This window comes from Coregonus clupeaformis, chromosome 27 (genome assembly GCF_020615455.1).
Source record: "Coregonus clupeaformis isolate EN_2021a chromosome 27, ASM2061545v1, whole genome shotgun sequence".
Lineage (NCBI taxonomy): Eukaryota > Metazoa > Chordata > Actinopteri > Salmoniformes > Salmonidae > Coregonus > Coregonus clupeaformis.
This window is the reverse complement of record NC_059218.1, coordinates 34,565,364-34,585,980: the sequence shown is the minus strand read 5'-3', so window position 1 is coordinate 34,585,980 and position 20,617 is coordinate 34,565,364. Positions and strand designations below refer to the sequence as shown.

Genomic DNA, 20,617 nt, shown 5'->3' with positions numbered 1-20,617 from the left:
TGGGGAAATCTAAGTGTTTACATGTGTATGTGGAGGGGGTGTTGGTGTGTGTGGGAGGGAGGTGGTAGTGGTGACTGGTTAATTACCAGTTTATAAAGATACCATGTTTTGTTTTTATTGGTTGTCAGTCAGGGATCACTTGGCAGAAAGTCAAGCCACACCACTGCAGCCACACATCAACTGCCAGTGAAATACTATACTGCTCAGTCTAGTCACGACACAAACCAAACACACAATCACAGAACTAAATGTTAATGTTCAAATATTCTATGATATCTACAGCATTTACCCCCAACATCCCCTCCTCTCGTTGTTTTTTGTTGGAGGGAAAGTTCTCCATCTCCTTCTCTCTCTCTCTTCTATGTGAAGTGCAGTGTGTTTTATTAATTTTTTTATTATTAAGGAACTCAGTCCGGCTTTAAACTTACTCTTGAAAGTTGTAATAGCAGAATGCACAAGGTGCAATTTCGAAATTAGGTAGTGCATCATCAGTTCCTCTTGTCATGTTAGTCATTGCATACCTTAGATAGCTATTTATAACTTGTCAGAAATGTCCATATCAGCTAGCCCATGTCAGCTAACAATTTTTTATTTCGTTTTTGTAGCCCATAGATAGTTGTAATTTTTTAGTCACTCAAATATCACATGAATACACAGTAGACATGACAGAATGTGTAGAATCGCAGGAAATAAGCTTTAAAACCTGCAGAATTCTCTCCACCAACAAGAGGGGTGTGAACAAGTTTGTGTCATAAACAGTGCTTGTGCCAATAGAAATAGACGTGGCACGTGCGCACACACGCAGGGGCGGCGCGGGATGTTCCCCAATGCTGGAAGGGGTGCTCCGAGTGAAAAAGTTTGTGAACCCCTGGAGTAGAGTAGTGTACGGTAGAGTAGTGTACGGTAGAGTAGTGTACGGTAGAGTAGTGTACGGTAGAGTAGTGTACGGTAGAGTAGTGTACGGTAGAGTAGTGTACGGTAGAGTAGTGTACGGTAGAGTAGTGTACGGTAGAGTAGTGTACGGTAGAGTAGAGTACGGTAGAGTAGTGTACGGTAGAGTAGAGTACGGTAGAGTAGAGTACGGTAGAGTAGTGTACGGTAGAGTAGAGTACGGTAGAGTAGTGTACGGTAGAGTAGAGTACGGTAGAGTAGTGTACGGTAGAGTAGAGTACGGTAGAGTAGAGTACGGTAGAGTAGGGTAGGGGAATGCAACAGCATGCTGGCCTGTTGGCTCCAACATCTGGCCAGGTTGGGTCTCTGCTCTCCAGCCTCTCTCCCCAGGTTGGGTCTCTGCTCTCCAGCCTCTCTCCAATGTCAGGGCATCAGCTTACAGCTGATGACACACATGCGCCATCTCAGGTTCACTTATCAGGGTGATGCAAGTTTCATTGCTTGAACACATGGCAAGAGTGTTGCTTGAACACATAGCCTAGGCCTATGTTGACAGCTCCTGCAATGACCCAACACACTAGAGAACAATGTAATTGGCATTTTATCTAACTCTTTAAGAAACTCTATGTTTTTTATGTTAAAAGTTTTGAAGCATTCCCAAAGTATTCTTCAAAGGGAATTCATTGAACTTTGATTGTATTCTGTCTTGTGGTTCGATATTCCCGAATTCTATCTTTGATGATTCTATTTGAGAGTTCCGATCTGTTCGGAGGATTCCGTCTAGGATAATTCTGTGTGGAACTAGAGTGGGAGGGTTCGGTCTGAGAAGGCTCTATCCACTGAGTGTATTCTATACACGGTTCTGTCATCAGGCATTCCGTCATAGAAAAATTATGTCTGGAAGTTTGGTTTGGAAGGATTCTGTTTTAGAAGGTTCTGTCTGAAAGGGTTCCGCTTGAGGGTTTAAGGAAATGTGATCTACTATTGGGTTCATGTCTTCTTAGAGCATTGTATAAGCAAGAGTTTTGCATAAGACAAGGCAAAACAAAACAAAGTGAGAGTTTGCATTTATCCTCCATGAAAAAGAGTGAAGTCTTGTCAAAGTTCCTGTCCTGGCTTGCCCAACCATCCATCTGTAATATGTAATCTCACCAAAACCAAATAGAGCATGCTTTTTCTGGAGTAATGCTTCATTTTTATATAAATTATTTTCTTGACTGGCAGTGTGCTTTACAACAGTGGAGGCTGTTGAGGGGAGGACGGCGCCGGAGAAGATGGCTGCCGTTTTACAGCCCTCTAACCAATTTTACTATTATGTGTGTTTTTCCGCGTTATTTGTAATTTATATTGTACATAATGTTTCTGCCATCGTCTCTTATAACCAAAAAGAGCTTCTGGATATCAGGACAGCGATTACTCACCTCGTATTGGACGAAGATTTTTTCTTCAATGAGGCGGCCGCGAAGGATATCCTACAGACACCCGACAAGGCCCAAATCCCCGTCATTCGCATGAGGAAGAGACGGAGATATCGTGGACGTAGGTCAGGGTGCCTTGTAAGGATCCGACGGCGAGCGAGTAAACTGCCTCTCCCATCAATCCTATTAGCCAATCTTCAATCATTTGAGAATAAATTGGATGACCTAAGATTACGGTTATCCTACCAACGGGACATTAAAAACAGTAATATCTTATGTTTCACCGAGTCGTGGCTGAACGATGACATGGACAACATACAGCTAGCGGGCTATACGCTACATCGGCAGGATAGAACGGCTGACTCCGGTAAGACAATGGGTGGCGGTCTGTGTATATTTGTAAACAACAGCTGGTGCACAAAATCTAATACTAAGGAAGTCTTGAGGTTTTGCTCGCCTAAGGTAGAGTATCTTATGATAAGCTATAGACCACACTATTTACCAAAAGAGTTTTCATCTATATTTTTCATAGCTGTCTATTTACCACCACAAACCAATGCTGGCATTAAGATTGCACTGAATGAGCTGTATAAGGCCATAAATCAACAGGAAAACGCTCATCCAGAGGCATCGCTCCTAGTGGCCGGGGACTTTAATGCAGGGAAACTTAAATCCGTTCTACCTAATTTCTACCAGCATGTTAAATGTGCAACCAGAGGAAAAAAAAACTCTAGACCACCTTTACTCCACACACAGAGACGCATACAAAGCTCTCCCTCGCCCTCCATTTGGCAAATCTGACCATAACTCTATCCTCCTGATTCCTGCTTAAAAGCAAAAACTAAAGCAGGAAGCACCAGTGACTCGGTTAATAAAAAAGTGGTCAGATGACGCAGATGCTAAGCTACAGGACTGTTTTGCTAGCACAGACTGGAACATGTTCGGGATTCTTCAGATAGCATTGAGGAGTACACCACATCAGTCACTGGCTTCATCAATAAGTGCATCGATGATGTCGTCCCCACAGTGACCGCATACGTACATACCCCAACCAGAAGCCATGGATTACAGGAAACATCCGCACTGAGCTAATGGGTAGAGCTGCCGCTTTCAGGAGCGGGACTCTAACCCCGGACGCTTATAAGAAATCCCACTATGCCCTCCGACGAACCATCAAACAGGCAAAGAGTCAATACAGGACTAAGATTGAATCATACTACACCGGCTCTGACGCTCGTCGGATGTGGCAGGGCTTGAAAACTATTACAGACTACAAAGGGAAGCACAGCCGCGAGCTGCTCAGTGACACAAGACTTCCTGACGAGCTAAACCACTTCTATGCTCGCTTCGAGGCAAGCATCACTGAAGCATGCATGAGAGCACCAGCTGTTCCGGATGACTATGTGATCACGTTCTCCGTAGCCGATGTGAGTAAGGCCGCAGGGCCAGACGGATTACCAGGACGTGTACTCCGAGCATGTGCTGACCAACTGGCAAGTGTCTTCACTGACATTTTCAACATGCCCCTGACTGAGTCTGTAATACCAACATGTTTCAAGCAGACCACCATAGTCCCCGTGCCCAAGGACACTAAGATAACCTGCCTAAATGACTACCGACCCGTAGCACTGACGTCTGTAGCTATGAAGTGCTTTGAAAGGCTGGTCATGGCTCACATCAACACCATTATCGCAGAAACCCTAGACCCACTCCAATATGCATACCGCCCCAACAGATCCACAGATGATACAATCTCTATTGCACTCCACACTGCCCTTTCCCACCTGGACAAGAGGAACACCTACGTGAGAATGCTATTCATTGACTACAGCTCAGCATTCAACACCATAGTGCCCTCAAAGCTCATCACTAAGCTAGGGATCCTGGGACTAAACACCTCCCTCTGCAACTGGATCCTGGACTTCCTGACGGGCCGCCCCCAGGTGGTAAGGGTAGGTGACAACACATCTGCCACACTGATCCTCAACACGTGGGCCCCTCAGGGGTGTGTGCTCAGTCCCCTCCTGTACTCCCTGTTCACCCATGACTGTATGGCCAGGCACGACTCCAACACCATCATTAAGTTTGCCGACGACACAACAGTGGTAGGCCTGATCACCGACAACGATGAGACAGCCTATAGGGAGGAGGTCAGAGACCTGGCCATGTGGTGCCAGGATAACAACCTCTCCCTCAACGTGACCAAGACAAAGGAGATGATTGTGGACTACAGGAAAAAAAAGAGGACTGAGCACGCCCCCATTCTCATCAACGGGCTGTAGTGGAACAGGTTGAGAGCTTCAAGTTCCTTGGTGTCCACATCACCAACAAACTATCATGGTCCAAACTCACCAAGACAGTCGTAAAGAGGGCATGACAAAGCCTATTCCCCCTCAGGAGACTGAAAAGATTTGGCATGGGTCCTCAGATCCTCAAAAACTTCTACAGCTGCACCATCGAGGGCATCCTGACTGGTTGCATCACCGCCTGGTATGGCAACTGCTTGGCCTCCGACCACAAGGCACTACAGAGGGTAGTGCGTACGGCCCAGTACATCACTGGGGCCAAGCTTCCTGCCATCCAGGACTTCTATACCAGGCGGTGTCAGAGGAAGGCCCTCAAAATTTTCAAAGACTCCAGCCACCCTAGTCATAGACTGTTCTCTCTGCTACCGCACGGCAAGCGGTACCGGAGTGCCAAGTCTAGGTCCAAAAGACTTCTCAACAGCTTCTACCCCCAAGCCATAAGACTCCTGAACAGCTAATCATGGCTACCCGGACTATTCGCACTGCCCCCCCACCCCCAACCCACACCCCATCTTTTTACGCTGCTGCTACTCTGTTAATTATTTATGCATAGTCACTTTAACTCTACCCACATGTACATATTACTTCAACTACCTCAACTAGCCGGTGCCCCCGCACATTGACTCTGCACCGGTACCCCCCTGTATATATAGCCTCCCTACTGTTATTTCATTTTACTTCTGCTCTTTTTTTCCTCAACACTTTTTTTTTGTTGTTTTATTTTACTTTTTTATTAAAAATAAATGCACTGTTGGTTAAGGGCTTTAAGTAAGCATTTCACTGTAATGTCTGCACCTGTTGTATTCGGCGCATGTGGCCAATAAAATTTGATTTGATTTGATTTGGAACGGAGCGAATGGCATCAAACATATGGAAACCATGTGTGTGATGTATTTTATACCATTTCACTGATTCCGCTCCAGCCATTACCACGAGCCCATCCTCCCCAATTAAGGTGCCACCAACCTCCTGTGCTGTACAAGAATTCGCTACTAGCTTACAATATCAACGATAAGTCATCATCATTAAAACCTTTTCTTTAGATGATCTGTCAGGTGTTTTTCCAAGTAACTACTGATACTTTCTTCCTAAAACTAAAATAGACCTGTTTCTTTTTCTGAACTAGCAATCGTGTACTTGGAAATAATTTAGAACACATTATTCATGCGACTGATACATTTCTCCTTTCATCTCACCAGTGTTCTTTGAACAGGACTATCTCTATCTGCCAGTTGAATTTTGGTTGAGGATTTGATGATGCCAGCTTAAAAAAAGATATACCTTCCATTTCTTTCTGGTGTTTTTTTTCTCAAAGATGACAAAGTCATCATCAAGAGGAATCCCTTGTGAAAATGTCAAAAATAAGTTATAAAAAATTCTGAGCATATTCTCTTCCTACAAAATCATTTTCTTCACTGTTCACTTTTCCTCACATTCTACACTATAATGTGTTCCAATCATGTGTGAATGAAAATGCACCTGCTATAAAATAAAACAGCCTTCTTTATCCATCTGAAAGGGACCGCTTGTCCTCCACTTATTTGGTGGTCCTCTGTAGCTCAATTGGTAGAGCATGGCATTTGTAACGCCAGGGTAGTGGGTTCGATCCCCGGGACCACCCATAGGTAAAAATGTATGCGCACATGACTGTAAGTCGCTTTGGATAAAAGCATCTGCTAAATGGCATATTATTATTATTATTATTATTATTATTATTATTTAACTGCACTGGTCTGCAGCATATATTTCCTTTTATAGAAACAGAGGCGAGAAAAAGGTTAATGTAGTAGCACTGATCAAACACACCATGCCCATAGATAGACCCATAGCAGTGCATTTAGCCAACTGTCTTCTGGCCTTATATCATTTCTGCAACATCACTCTAAATTACTATCAACACTGCATGCATTCAATCTCAACATGGACCGCAACTATCTGGTCGTTCACAGGTCCTCCCTACCCCCACATTGAAATAACTTGTCAAGTATATTTTCATCGGCAGGTGTTGCCTTCGATAGTGCCAATGATGAGAACATCACATCCCACCTGATTAATCACACAACAAGCCTGCTCTCTCACCAATACACACACACCCAGCCACGCCAGAAAGCGCACACAGACTTCCTGTCGTCTTCGCAGCTTCTCAAGACTAGGTCGGTATCATGCATTTTTTCACACATTGCTCTGTTATACAGTATTTCACATAACACTGCTATCATTAAGTGCTGAAACCAAAGCACAATGCCGTCATGTCACAAGAGTCAAGTCAGTCCGATCACTTGAGGAACTGATAAACTGAAGTAAGTATGTTTGTATGTAGTAGCTAACAAATGCATCTCATTCCAAAAATAGACATCAAGTAGCTCGTTAGTCAGACTGAGGGAACATTCCATGTATAATTCAGCCACAGCACTTCAAAGTACGCTTGAATAAATCAACATCTCTGATGCAGTCCGGTACGCCTACTGTATGTCTCTCCTATCTAAGTAGAGGGGACTCTTGCATTTAGGACCCAAATCCTTACCTACAAAGGTACGCAATAAATCCCAATTAACTTTATTACTCAATATGCATTGTTAACTAAGACCTTTATGCAACCTGGTTTAATCATTGCCCTAACATCACAGGCTAGTATCTATCTGCAATCTGAGCCAGAGGCTGCTGTCTAGGCTGGTGTTTTCCATTTACCCAGACATCAGGCACACTGGCCTGTGTGAACTTCTCAGTGTTTGAATTTGCGAAATAGTTGCCCACCTGAGTAGCCTACATTGCCTTGCCTGGCTACCCAAACTCCTTGCTCCGGCCAAAAGCTACGCCACGCCCACGGACATTAGTTTCTTCTCCCCAATGAGTCTGGATCGGAGTACCTCCCCGATGATTTCTAGAATGGAAATCCATTCTAGACCGTCTGATTGGTCCCAGAAACCGATGGGTTGGGCCAGAGCCAGAACACACATGGGTAAAGAGGCATTTAGAAAATTAATAATTGGTTTTGATACTCTGATTGGTTAGAGATTATCCAAATCGCTGATGACTTTGTTTTGTACAACACCCCTCATTTTGACGTCACCCCAAATGACTTCAGTGATCAGTCTCAGACTGAAGTATGTAGTGAACGATAGCGCAGCGGAATAATTAAGTTTGAGTCGAAGGCAATACACGCTGCCCACCAAGACCATGCAATGGCATAATTACAGACACCCACACCACAAATATAAATACACAGAAACACAAATCAACTCATATACCCTGTGACAGACACTTCCTCATGAGTTAGACTCTGGGTCTGCAAAAGGAAGAATCTCAGTTCCCTCTGAAACCAGGGACTTGTTTGGAAACGGTGTGTGTGTGTGTGTGTGTGTGTGTTAATTCAGGAGCTGACAGGGTTGACCCAGAAACAACAGCCAGTTTTGTTTTGGCACGTTGAGCACTAAATTCACATGGGCAATAACTTCACATGAGGCACTAACTCCACATGAGGCACTAACTCCACATGAGGCACTAACTCCACGAGGCACTAACTCCACATGAGTTACTAACTCCACATGGGGCACTAACTCCACATGGGGCACTAACTCCACGAGGCACTAACCCTCACATGGGCCACTAACTCCACATGGGCCACTAACTCCACATGAGGCACTAACTCCACATGAGGCACTAACTCCACATGAGGCACTAACTCCACGAGGCACTAACTCCACATGAGTTACTAACTCCACATGGGGCATTAACTCCACATGGGGCACTAACTCCACATGGGGCACTAACTCCACGAGGCACTAACCCTCACATGGGCCACTAACTCCACATGGGCCACTAACTGCACATGGGCCACTAACTCCACATGAGGCACTAACTGCACATGGGCCACTAACTCCACATGGGCAATAACTCCACATGAGGCAATAACTCCACATGGGCCACTAACTGCACATGGGCCACTAACTCCACATGGGCAATAACTCCACATGGGCCACTAACTCCACATGAGGCAATAACTCCACATGAGGCAATAACTCCACATGAGGCAATAACTCCACATGGGCCACTAACTCCACGAGGCACTAACTCCACATGAGGCACTAACTCCACATGGGCAATAACTCCACAAGGCACTAACTCCACATGGGCAATCAGTCCACATGAGGCACTAACTCCACATGAGGTACTAACTCCACGAGGCACTAACTCCACATGGGGCACTAACTCCACATGGGGCACTAACTCCACATGAGGCACTAACTCCACATGAGGCACTAACTCCACATGAGGCACTAACTCCACATGAGGCACTAACTCCACATGGGCAATCAGTCCACATGGGGCACTAACTCCACATGAGGCACTAACTCCACATGAGGCACTAACTCCACATGAGGCACTAACTCCACATGAGGCACTAACTCCACATGAGGCACTAACTCCACATGGGCAATAACTCCACATGGGCAATAACTCCACATGAGGCACTAACTCCACCAATGAGGCCTTGATGGGAAATGGCTGCAACCTAAACAGACAGTACTTCACATACACACACATGATTAATGGCCCTTTAGAATTGTGGTCATGACATTACATTACTGACACAGACATTCATAGTAGCCTTGACATATTAACCCCACTTTAGTCTCCAGGGGGAAAAAAAGTACAGCCAAGACCAAGCCAGGGCTCTACAGTGTGACCATTTTACTCGTATATGCGCCTAAATATATTTTGCTGTGCAACCTGGAATTGTAATTTAGAGAAGAATAAAAAAATCACCCAGATGATAATTGTTGTAATGATTACTTTACTGTACCGCAGCCCCTGAGCACCATGGAGAATACACTGAGGGCATGTTCATGACCGTCATGCTTGCACCATTACTACAAAGAAAACGGCTTGTTACCGCAAATATTTTTCATTGTGCTCCTACATTTCTTTGTGTGCACCTACATTTTTTTATTTAGGCGCACACGTGCTCCCTGTAAAAAAGGTCAGTGTGTAGAGCCCTGGACCAAACTTGAAGCACAGTATGTGGATCTGTTATCTGCCTCAACACCACCATCAATGATTCCACCACCTGGCTGCAGAGGCCCCACAATCAGGCACCAAATGCATGATGTACAGTTGGCTATTATATACACTACAGTGTGGGAAACCAGCCGCATCATTTCATATGACAAATGAATGCTTCATTCTGCCACCCAAAAATATGGATTAAATAAACATGTAGGCTATGGATCATGTATAGCCTAGGCCTGCTATGTGTTCAACCACATGAATAGCCTACATGATATTTGGCCCCTTGAGAGAAAAAAATATACTTACTAATTTCATATTTATTTACTTAAATTAGGTTACTAGAATTATATCCAAAAGAAATTAAACGAATGGGTATGTTCAATCCAAATCTATCTCGTATAAGAGGGAAATGCGTCCATACACCCATTCTAGAGGCTATGGAGACGGTGCATCTTTTGTCTTGGGCTGCCGGAGACAAAATAGCCTCTCAGTGAACATGCTCCAAAAATGACATTCCATATTCATTGGGTAAGGTTTTACTATTCATCTCCCCATTCGCTGATAATTTGCTTCACCTAGTCGGGCTACTCACCATCTAAATGTAGGTTAATGTAAAGCAGCTCTATCGCCCTGACTGAGTTGCGCTTATCATTTCATTCATGAATGTGGTCTCAACAGGAGAGCGATAGAGGAGCAGGCGATGGAGACGAGCCGTTGCCGCGGCACTGCCAGCACAATTCTAGAGGACGTGAATACTACCGCACATTTTTACACATTGAGCTCAGCTTTTCTACGAAGACAATATGGTAAGAAAGACAATGCAAAACTGTGTGTCTATTGCACTGTAAATAAAACAGAGCAGTTGGTGAAAACATACAAATGGACCATAGTAATAAGGAAATGAAGTGCGCACCACGCTCAATTGTATCAATTTTGGATACTTTGTTCCATCGCACGCCTATTTGTTGAACCAGCTGAGGCCAGCAAGGTCTCAAGAGCACGCAGCATTTCGGAAACCCACCTGCCTGTGTTGTATCAGTAAGATCATAGCTCAGTCCAGGGTAGTCTCTCAGCTTCCTCCCGCTAAGATTCAACGTTCCTGAGCACACGGAATCCTCCAGAGCGCGGTCTAAGCTCCGGGTCGTGTGGAGATGGTGCTGATGCTGGTTGATCACCGGGTTCCAGTGAGGTCCGTTGGATAAGTGATGGTTTGGAAGAGCCGTTACAGCTCCCACACCTCCCTGACTCGACGCCATTTTCACAAGAGGAATTACAATAATAACAGAGGCGGTTTCTACGCCCATGCGCAAAAGGCACACACTCCAGGGACGTTAGGGGAAGTGCATCTGAGAGGGCGTGGGCGCAGGGGGACGACGACGACGACGTGTGGTATAGAGAGGTGCACGCCTTTTCTTATCTGAGAGAAGTATAATCACATATGTGCCATTACCTGTGTATAAAGTCAGTTACAGACCTATATGAAATGTTTAAAATGTAGAACCCCAGGTCCTACATTTTTAAACATTTCATACAGGTCTGTACAGGGTCTTGTTATAACTCAGTTTATAGACAGGTAATGGCACAGATGTGATTACAGATGGGAAAACAGCTCACTTCCTGCAATTTCTACACATTTTGCCATGAGGCTGAGAGAAAATGTTGCTGTTTTAAAGCTAATGGTGTGTTCATATGCTATCTCCAGGGAGGCCTCAGCCCAAAAAATAAGTTAAAGAAGAGTTAAGTTTGTGTCTTTATTGTTGCACTAGCTAAGTCTTATTGAACAATACAATTGTTTTCATTTGACTCATAAGTAAGCATCTTGGTCTGATATGGACCTACATCACAGGCTACATACATCAACAGACCTCAGTAAACTGATTTCTTATTCTCCTTTAGTCTTTATGTAATATATCACTTTCATCTGTGGTGTTTATATAGGCCTGCTATTAAAACCCCATCCTGCTAAGATCACAGGGGAGCTCATCCATTATTGTCATATTGTATTGAACAGTGCAGACATAATGCCACTGTAATTTTGGATCCCATTAGCTCCCCTTACACATCATGGATTCAGGTTCTCAAATGACAAGGGAAAGTGAGTAATTTCAGCTTGGAGGGCATGCTTCAATTGTCAGTGACTGTTTCTACCCTCATCCAAAACACAGCTTTACTTTCCTGTTCCCAGAGGACATCATCAAACTGAACAAAAAAAGAGCGCAAGATGAAGAAGGCTGCCAACAACTCAAGAAACTAGACAGGGCAATACAACAGCTGAAATGTCCTTTCAGACAAGCTACTGTATTGGTCATCTCTTGCAAATCTTTCCATATGATGCCATTCTCATTACCATGTCACCTATCACACTCTTGGAGAAAGGAGCTGATTTAGTATTATACTATGGCTCTGTTTTTAGGACCCTACAGACCTACAAATCCGGGCTCTGGCTGGGACACTCAAGGACATTCAGAGACTTGTCTCAAAGCCACTCCAGCGTTGTCTTGGCTGTGTGCTTAGGGTCGTTGTCCTGTTGGAAGGTGAACCTTCACCCCAGTCTAAGGTCCTGAGCGCTCTGGAGCAGATTTTCATCAAGGATCTCTCTGTATTTTGCTCCGTTCATCTTTGCATCGATCCTGACTAGACTCCCAGTCCCTGCCGCTGAAAAACATCCCTACAGCATGATGCTGCCACCACAATGCTTCACCGTAAGGATGGTATTGGCCAGGTGATGAGCGGTGCCTGGTTTCCTCCAGATGTGACGCTTGGCATTCAGGCCAAAGAGTTCAATCTTGGTTTCATCAGACCAGAGAATCTTGTTTCTCATGGTCTGAGAGTCCTTTAGGTGCCTTTTGGCAAACTCCAAGCGGGCTGTCATGTGCCTTTTACTGAGGAGTGGCTTCTGTCTGGCCACTCTACCATAAAGGCCTGATTGGTGGAGTGCTGCAGAGATGGTTGTCTTTCTGTAAGGTTCTCCCATCTCCACAGAGGAACTCTGGAGCTCTGTCAGAGTGACCATTGGGTTCTTATTCACCTCCCTGACCAAGGCCCTTCTCCCCCGATTGCTTAGTTTGGCTGTGCGGCCAGCTCTAGGAAGAGTCTTGGTGGTTCCAAACTTATTCCATTTAAGAATGATGGAAGCCATTGTGTTCTTGGGGACCTTCAATGCTGCAGAATTTTTTTGGTACCTTTCCCCAGATCTGTGCCTCGACACAATCCTGTCTCTGAGCTCTACAGACAATTCCTTCTGCCTCATGGCTTGGTTTTTGCTCTGACATGCACTGTCAACTGTGGGACCTTATATAGACAGGTGTGTGCCTTTCCAAATCATGTCCAATCAATTGACTTTACCACAGGTGGACTCCAATCAAGTTGTAGAAACATCTCAAGGATTATCGATGGAAACAGGATGCATCTGAACTCAATTTCGAGTCTCATTGCAAAGGGAGTGAATATTTATGTAAAAGGTATTTCTGTTTTTTATTTGTAATACATTTGCAAACATTTCTAAAAACCTGTTTTTGCTTTGTCATTATGGGGTATTGTGTGTAGATTGATGAGGAAAACAATTAATTTAATCCATTTTAGAATAAGGCTGTAACGTAGCAAAATGTGGAAAAAGTCAAGGGGTTTGAATACTTTCCGAATGCACTGTACAGGGAGTACCAGTACAAGATCAATATGCAGGGGTACGAGATATTTGAGGTAGATATGTACATGAAGGCAGGTTAAAGTGACTAGGCATCAGGATAGATTATAAAGAGTAAAATAAAGAACAGTACCCACTACACCTCTACTGCGCCTCATCCGTGTCCCTCTCCCTCCATCCCCAGGGTGAGCCCCCCAGTGAGTGGCGGACGGCAGACTTCCGGATGTTCCGTGGGGGCTCCATCTGGAGGCTGCCCCTCCTAAACCCCTACCTCCATGGAGACGAGGAGACGGGAGAGAAACATTTCTAAAAACCTGTTTCTGCTTTGGGTATTGTGTATAGATTGATGAGGAAAACATTTCATTTAATCCTTTTTAGAATAAGGCTTTAAAGTAAAATAATGTGGAAAAAGTGAAGGGGTCTGAACTTTCCGAATGCACTGTATGTGCACAGCAAATTACTGATTACAATTGTACTTTTCAAATATGTGAATATGATACATTGTAGTAAGTGCACATACCGTTTAGTCCAAGTTATTGGTCAGATGTAACAAAACGTCATCGTTTTTTTTTACCCTAAGGAAGGAGTGCAGTTTGGAAAATGCAAACAGTTGTTCAGAGGTGCGTTTTATCAACCATACAGAGGTCCCCCAGTTGCTTTAAGGACGTCAGACACAGCATGCTTTGCTTAATGCATTATCACAGCACTTTCATAATGCATGCGATTCTCTTAAACTCTGACGTGTATGGGTTCCTTTCTCTCTGAGTGCATGGTGTTACAATATGTGTAAAGTAAATGCATGATGTGCATATCATTACATTTTCTTATTTTTTCTTATTTTATTTTTTTTCCCTTTATTACTTTCCAACCCCACCACCCCTTCCCTAATTGGAGGAAACTAGTGAACAACAATGCTTAGGCCTCTACTTCCAGCTTATACATACTATATACATTTTATGGACACAGTCAATTTTACAATAATTCTATTTTGTTTGTTTTTACTCCTGAACTTCCTCTACCCTCAACCTCTCCGATCATTTTCATGATGTCCATCCGGTTTGCTTCTATATGCCATATCTTTCTAACTGTGCTCTTTCACAAAAGTTCTCAACCTATAACCTATATACTTATTATGGACACAGTATGCTTACATTATTAGTTATCTTGTTGTTATTAGTTGTTGTTAGTTGTTATTAGTCCCATCCTTCAACTCCATTCAACACCACCCATCTACAGTGGGGAGAACAAGTATTTGATACACTGCTGATTTTGCAGGTTTTCCTACTTAAAAAGCATGTAGAGGTCTATAATTGTTATCATAGGTACACTTCAACTGTGAGAGACGGAATCTAAAACAAAAACCAGAAAATCACATTGTATGATTTTTAAGTAATTAATTTGCATTTTATTGCATGACATAAGTATTTGATCACCTACCAACCAGTAAGAATTCCGGCTCTCACAGACCTGTTAGTTTTTCTTTAAGAAGCCCTCCTGTTCTCCACTCATTACCTGTATTAACTGCACCTGTTTGAACTCGTTACCTGTATAAAAGACACCTGTCCACACACTCAATCAAGCAGACTCCAACCTCTCCACAATGGCCAAGACCAGAGAGCTGTGTAAGGACATCAGGGATAAAATTGTAGACCTGCACAAGGCTGGGATGGGCTACAGGACAATAGGCAAGCAGCTTGGTGAGAAGGCAACAACTGTTGCCGCAATTATTAGAAAATGGAAGAAGTTCAAGATGACGATCAATCACCCTCGGTCTGGGGCTCCATGCAAGATCTCACCTCGTGGGGCATCAATGATCATGAGGAAGGTGAGGGATCAGCCTAGAACTACACGGCAGGACCTGGTCAATGACCTGAAGAGAGCTGGGACCACAGTCTCAAAGAAAACCATTAGTAACACACTACGGCGTCATGGATTAAAATCCTGCAGCGCACGCAAGGTCCCCCTGCTCAAGCCAGCGCATGTCCAGGCCCGTCTGAAGTTTGCCAATGACCATCTGGATGATCCAGAGGAGGAATGGGAGAAGGTCATGTGGTCTGATGAGACAAAAATAGAGCTTTTTGGTCTAAACTCCACTCGCCGTGTTTGGAGGAAGAAGAAGGATGAGTACAACCCCAAGAACACCATCCCAACCGTGAAGCATGGAGGTGGAAACATCATTCTTTGGGGATGCTTTTCTGCAAAGAAGACAGGACGACTGCACCGTATTGAGGGGAGGATGGATGGGGCCATGTATCGCGAGATCTTGGCCAACAACCTCCTTCCCTCAGTAAGAACATTGAAGTTGGGTCGTGGCTGGGTCTTCCAGCATGACAACGACCCGAAACACACAGCCAGGGCAACTAAGGAGTGGCTCCGTAAGAAGCATCTCAAGGTCCTGGAGTGGCCTAGCCAGTCTCCAGACCTGAACCCAATAGAAAATCTTTGGAGGGAGCTGAAAGTCCGTATTGCCCAGCGACAGCCCCGAAACCTGAAGGATCTGGAGAAGGTCTGTATGGAGGAGTGGGCCAAAATCCCTGCTGCAGTGTGTGCAAACCTGGTCAAGACCTACAGGAAACATATGATCTCTGTAATTGCAAACAAAGGTTTCTGTACCAAATATTAAGTTCTGCTTTTCTGATGTATCAAATACTTATGTCATGCAATAAAATGCAAATTAATTACTTAAAAATCATACAATGTGATTTTCTGGATTTGTGTTTTAGATTCCGTCTCTCACAGTTGAAGTGTACCTATGATAAAAAATTACAGACCTCTACATGCTTTGTAAGTAGGAAAACCTGCAAAATCGGCAGTGTATCAAATACTTGTTCTCCACACTGTATCTCTTAACACCATTCATATTGGATTTCTATTTGCCATATATTTTTCAACTGTACTGTGATGTTTTACAAAAGTTCTGAACCTTTCTATTCTCATTGTTTCTACAGATTGTAAATTGAAAATAAACATTTTTGCTAAAATAATTATTATATTATTGATCGATTGACTATGACTTTTCAGATCACCCAGTAACCCTATCTGCAGGGTTAGCTCCAGGTAAATATTGCAATCCTTCAGCCATTCCTGGACCTGTGTCCAAAAACAAGCCACAATTGGACAGTACCAAAAAAAATGATCTAATGATTCTGTCTCTTCGCAGCAAAATCTGCAGAGCTGGGAAGATTGTATCCCCCATATAAATAACATTCTATTGGTAGAAAGAATTTTATATAATAATTTAAATTGAAAAATTCTAAGTTTTGAATCCGGCGTCGTTTTGCGTATGAGTTCATAAACACTATGCCATGGGATCGGTACGTCAACAATCTCTTCCCAACTATTTTGCAATCTATATGGGACGGCTGTCAATCCTTTGGTCCTTAAATGAAACTGGTATACTTTGTTATTTATCACAGTTTTCTTTAACCAATTATGTTCTTTAATGCAAGGCCGACAGACAAGTTCCTTACATTTTCCCCCTTCCACTTTCCTCTTCCATTTTTGCGGTAATGCTGCAATTATTTGGTTGTAATTTTGGGTAGAGCAGACATTTCCATATGTTTTTGTTAGCTGCATGTGCGACATAACTCCACCAGTCCTACCGATGATATCATTTACGAAGATTATACCTTTTTTAAACATTTTGTCCCAAAAACATTTTTTTGATAAATTTGTATATTTCAGTTCAATCACAATATTTGTTGCATTATTTGTTCTGTCGTTTCTAGAGGATTAAATTGAAATTGCAACCAACTTTCTATGGCTTTTTTAGAAATAGTGATATTTGGGAGATTATTTCCTTTTCAAATAACTGAAGTGTGAGGTTGTAATCTGAATAAAGGGAAAAAGGCCATTCTTGAACATTGGGTGAGACAATCTTACTAATTTGCTAGAGAACCAGTTCGGATTTAAGTATAACTTTTGTATGACTGAAGCTTTTAGTGATAGGTCTAGTGCTTTAATATTTAATAATTTCTGTCCTCCGAATTCATATTCATTATATAATTAGGTCCGTTCAATTTTGTCTGGCTTGCCGTTCCAAATAAAATGGAATATTTTTTTTCTCATATAATTAAAAAAACAGTTCGCTAGGTGTAGGCAAGACCATAAGCAAATAGGTAAACTGGGATAATATTAAAGAGTTAATCAAGGTGATTTTTCCACAAATTGACAGGTATTTACCTTTCCATGGTAGCAAAATCTTATCTATTTTTGCTAACTTTCCATTAAAATGTATTGGAGTGAGATCATTTATTTCATTTGGGATATGTATTCCAAGTATATCCACATCACCATCAGACCATTTTATTGGTAAACTACATGGTAATGTACAATTTTTTTTTTTTTAGTGATCCAATACGTAATGTAGTACATTTATCATAATTTGGTTGTAATCCAGAGGGGTTAGAAAAATGTATCTAGATCCTCTATGAGGCTGTGGAGGGATTCAAGTTGTGGATTTAAAAGAAAACATGAATCATCAGCGTACAATGACACCTTTGTTTTTAAGCCCTGGATTTCTAATCCTTTGATATTATTGTTGGATCTGATTTTAATAGCTAACATCTCGATGGCTATAATAAATGGATATGCCGATAGTGGACAACCTTGTTTCACTCCTCTTGACAGTTTAAAACTTTCTGAGAAATAGCCATTATTTACTATTTTACACTTAGGGTTACTATACATATCATTACATTTGTGTAAACATAGGATTTGCACATTTGACATTATTTGGTATTGTGTATAGGCCAGTGATATATATTAAAGATGCACTCCAGGAATTTAAGCACAACAAATTCGTAACATACTGAATCATACGAATTGCAATATATACAGTACCAGTCAACAGTTTGGACACAGCTACTCATTCAAGGGTTTTTCTTTATTTTACTATTTTTTACATTGTAGAATAATAGTGAAGACATCAAAACTATGAAATAACACATATGGAATAATGTAGTAACCAAAAAAGTGTTAAACAAATCAAAATATATTTTGTATTTGAGATTCTTCAAATAGCCACCCTTTGCCTTGATGACAGCTTTGCACACTCCTTAGGTTATTGTCCTGCTGAATTTGCCTCCCAGTGTCTGTTGTAAAGCAGACTGAACCAGGTTTTCCTCTAGGATTTTGCCTGTGCTTAGCTCTATTCTGTTTATTTTTATCCTAAACAACTCCCTAGTCCTTGCCGATGACAAGCATACCCATAACATGATGCAGCCACCACCATGTTTGAAAATATTAAGTGTGGTATTCAGAGATGTGTTGTGTTAATTTCTTTGCTACATTTTTAGCAGTTTTACTTTAGTGCCTTATTGCAAACAGGATGTATGTTTAGGAATATTTTGTATTCTGTACCATCTTCCTCCTTTCACTCTGTCATTTAGGTTAGTATTGTGGAGTAACTACAATGTTGTTGATCCATCCTCAGATTAATAACTTCACCGTGTTCAAAAAGGATATTCAATGTCTGCTTTTTTTTTTTATCCATCTTTGCGAGGCATTGGAAAACCTCCCTGGTCTTTGTGGTTGAATCTATGTTTGAAATTCACTGCTCTACTGAGGGACCTTATAGATACAGTGAGGGAAAAAAGTATTTAATCCCCTGCTGATTTTGTACATTTGCCCACTGACAAAGAAATGATCAGTCTATCATTTTAATGGTACGTTTATTTGAACAGTGAGAGACAGAATAACAACAAAAAAATCAAAAAGTTTATAAATTGATTTGCATTTTAATGAGGGAAATAAGTATTTGACCCCCTCTCAATCAGAAAGATTTCTGGCTCCCAGGTGTCTTTTATACAGGTAACGAGCTGAGATTAGGAGCACACTCTTAAAGGGAATGCTCCTAATCTCAGTTTGTTACCTGTATAAAAGACACCTGTCCACAGAAGCAATCAATCAATCAGATTCCAAACTCTCCACCATGGCCAAGACCAAAGAGCTCTCCAAGGATGTCAGGGACAAGATTGTAGACCTACACAAGGCTGGAATGGGCTACAAGACCATCGCCAAGCAGCTTGGTGAGAAGGTGACAACAGTTGGTGCGATTATTCCCAAATGGAAGAAACACAAAATAACTGTCAATCTCCCTTGGCCTGGGGCTTCATGCAAGATCTCACCTCGTGGAGTTGCAATGATCATGAGAACGGTGAGGAATCAGCCCAGAACTACACCAGAGGATCTTGTCAATGATCTCAAGGCAGCTGGGACCATAGTCACCAAGAAAACAATTGGTAACACACTACGCCGTGAAGGACTGAAATCCTGCAGCACCCGCAAGGTCCCCCTGCTCAAGAAAGTACATATACAGGCCCTTCTGAAGTTTGCCAATGAACATCTGAATGATTCAGAGGAGAACTGGGTGAAAGTGTTGTGGTCTGATGAGACCAAAATGGAGCTCTTTGGCATCAACTCAACTCGCCGTGTTTGGAGGTGGAGGAATGCTGCCTATGACCCCAAGAACACCATCCCCACCGTCAAACATGGAGGTGGAAACATTATGCTTTGGGGGTGTTTTTCTGCTAAGGGGACAGGACAACTTCACCGCATCAAAGGGACGATGGACGGGGCCATGTACCGTAAAATCTTGGGTGAGAACCTCCTTTCCTCAGCCAGGGCATTGAAAATGGGTCGTGGATGGGTATTCCAGCATGACAATGACCCAAAACACATGGCCAAGGCAACAAAGGAGTGGCTAAAGAAGAAGCACATTAAGGTCCTGGAGTGGCCTAGGCAGTCTCCAGACCTTAATCCCATAGAAAATCTGTGGATGGAGCTGAAGGTTCGAGTTGCCAAACGTCAGCCTCGAAACCTTAATGACTTGGAGAAGATCTGCAAAGAGGAGTGGGACAAAATCCCTCCTGAGATGTGTGTAAACCTGGTGGCCAACTACAAGAAACGTCTGACCTCTGTGATTGCCAACAAGGGTTTTGCCACCAAGTACTAAGTCATGTTTTGCAGAGGGGTCAAATACTTATTTCCCTCATTAAAATGCAAATCAATTTATACAATTTTTGACATGCGTTTTTCTGGATTTTTTTTTGTTATTCTGTCTCTCACTGTTCAAATAAACCTACCATTAAAATTATAGACTGATCATGTCTTTGGGGATCAAATCAACAGGGGATCAAATACTTTTTTCCCTCGCTGTAATTGTATGTGTGGGGTACAGAGATGGGGTAGTCATTCAAAAATCATGTTAAGCACAATTATTTTACAGAGTGAGTCCATGCAACTTGTTATGTGACTTGTTAAGCACATTTTTACTCCAGAACTTATTTAGGCTTGCCATAACAAAAGGGTTTAATACTTATTGACTGAAGACATTTCAGCTTTTCATT

General features: G+C 42.6%; 1 protein-coding gene across 3 annotated transcripts in view; it reads right to left on the bottom strand.

Annotated features, from left to right (window-relative positions):
- Window positions 1–10,887, bottom strand: part of LOC121541880 (leucine-rich repeat and calponin homology domain-containing protein 2) — a 77,715-nt gene extending 66,828 nt beyond the window's left edge. For all 3 annotated transcript variants that reach the window (XM_041851238.2, XM_041851239.2, XM_041851240.2), the window contains exon 1: window positions 10,647–10,887. In XM_041851238.2, coding sequence (XP_041707172.2) covers window positions 10,647–10,881 — 235 coding nt within the window. In that variant the 5' untranslated portion in view covers window positions 10,882–10,887. The remainder of the gene's footprint in view (window positions 1–10,646) is intronic.
- Between the last annotated feature and the right edge of the window lie 9,730 nt (window positions 10,888–20,617).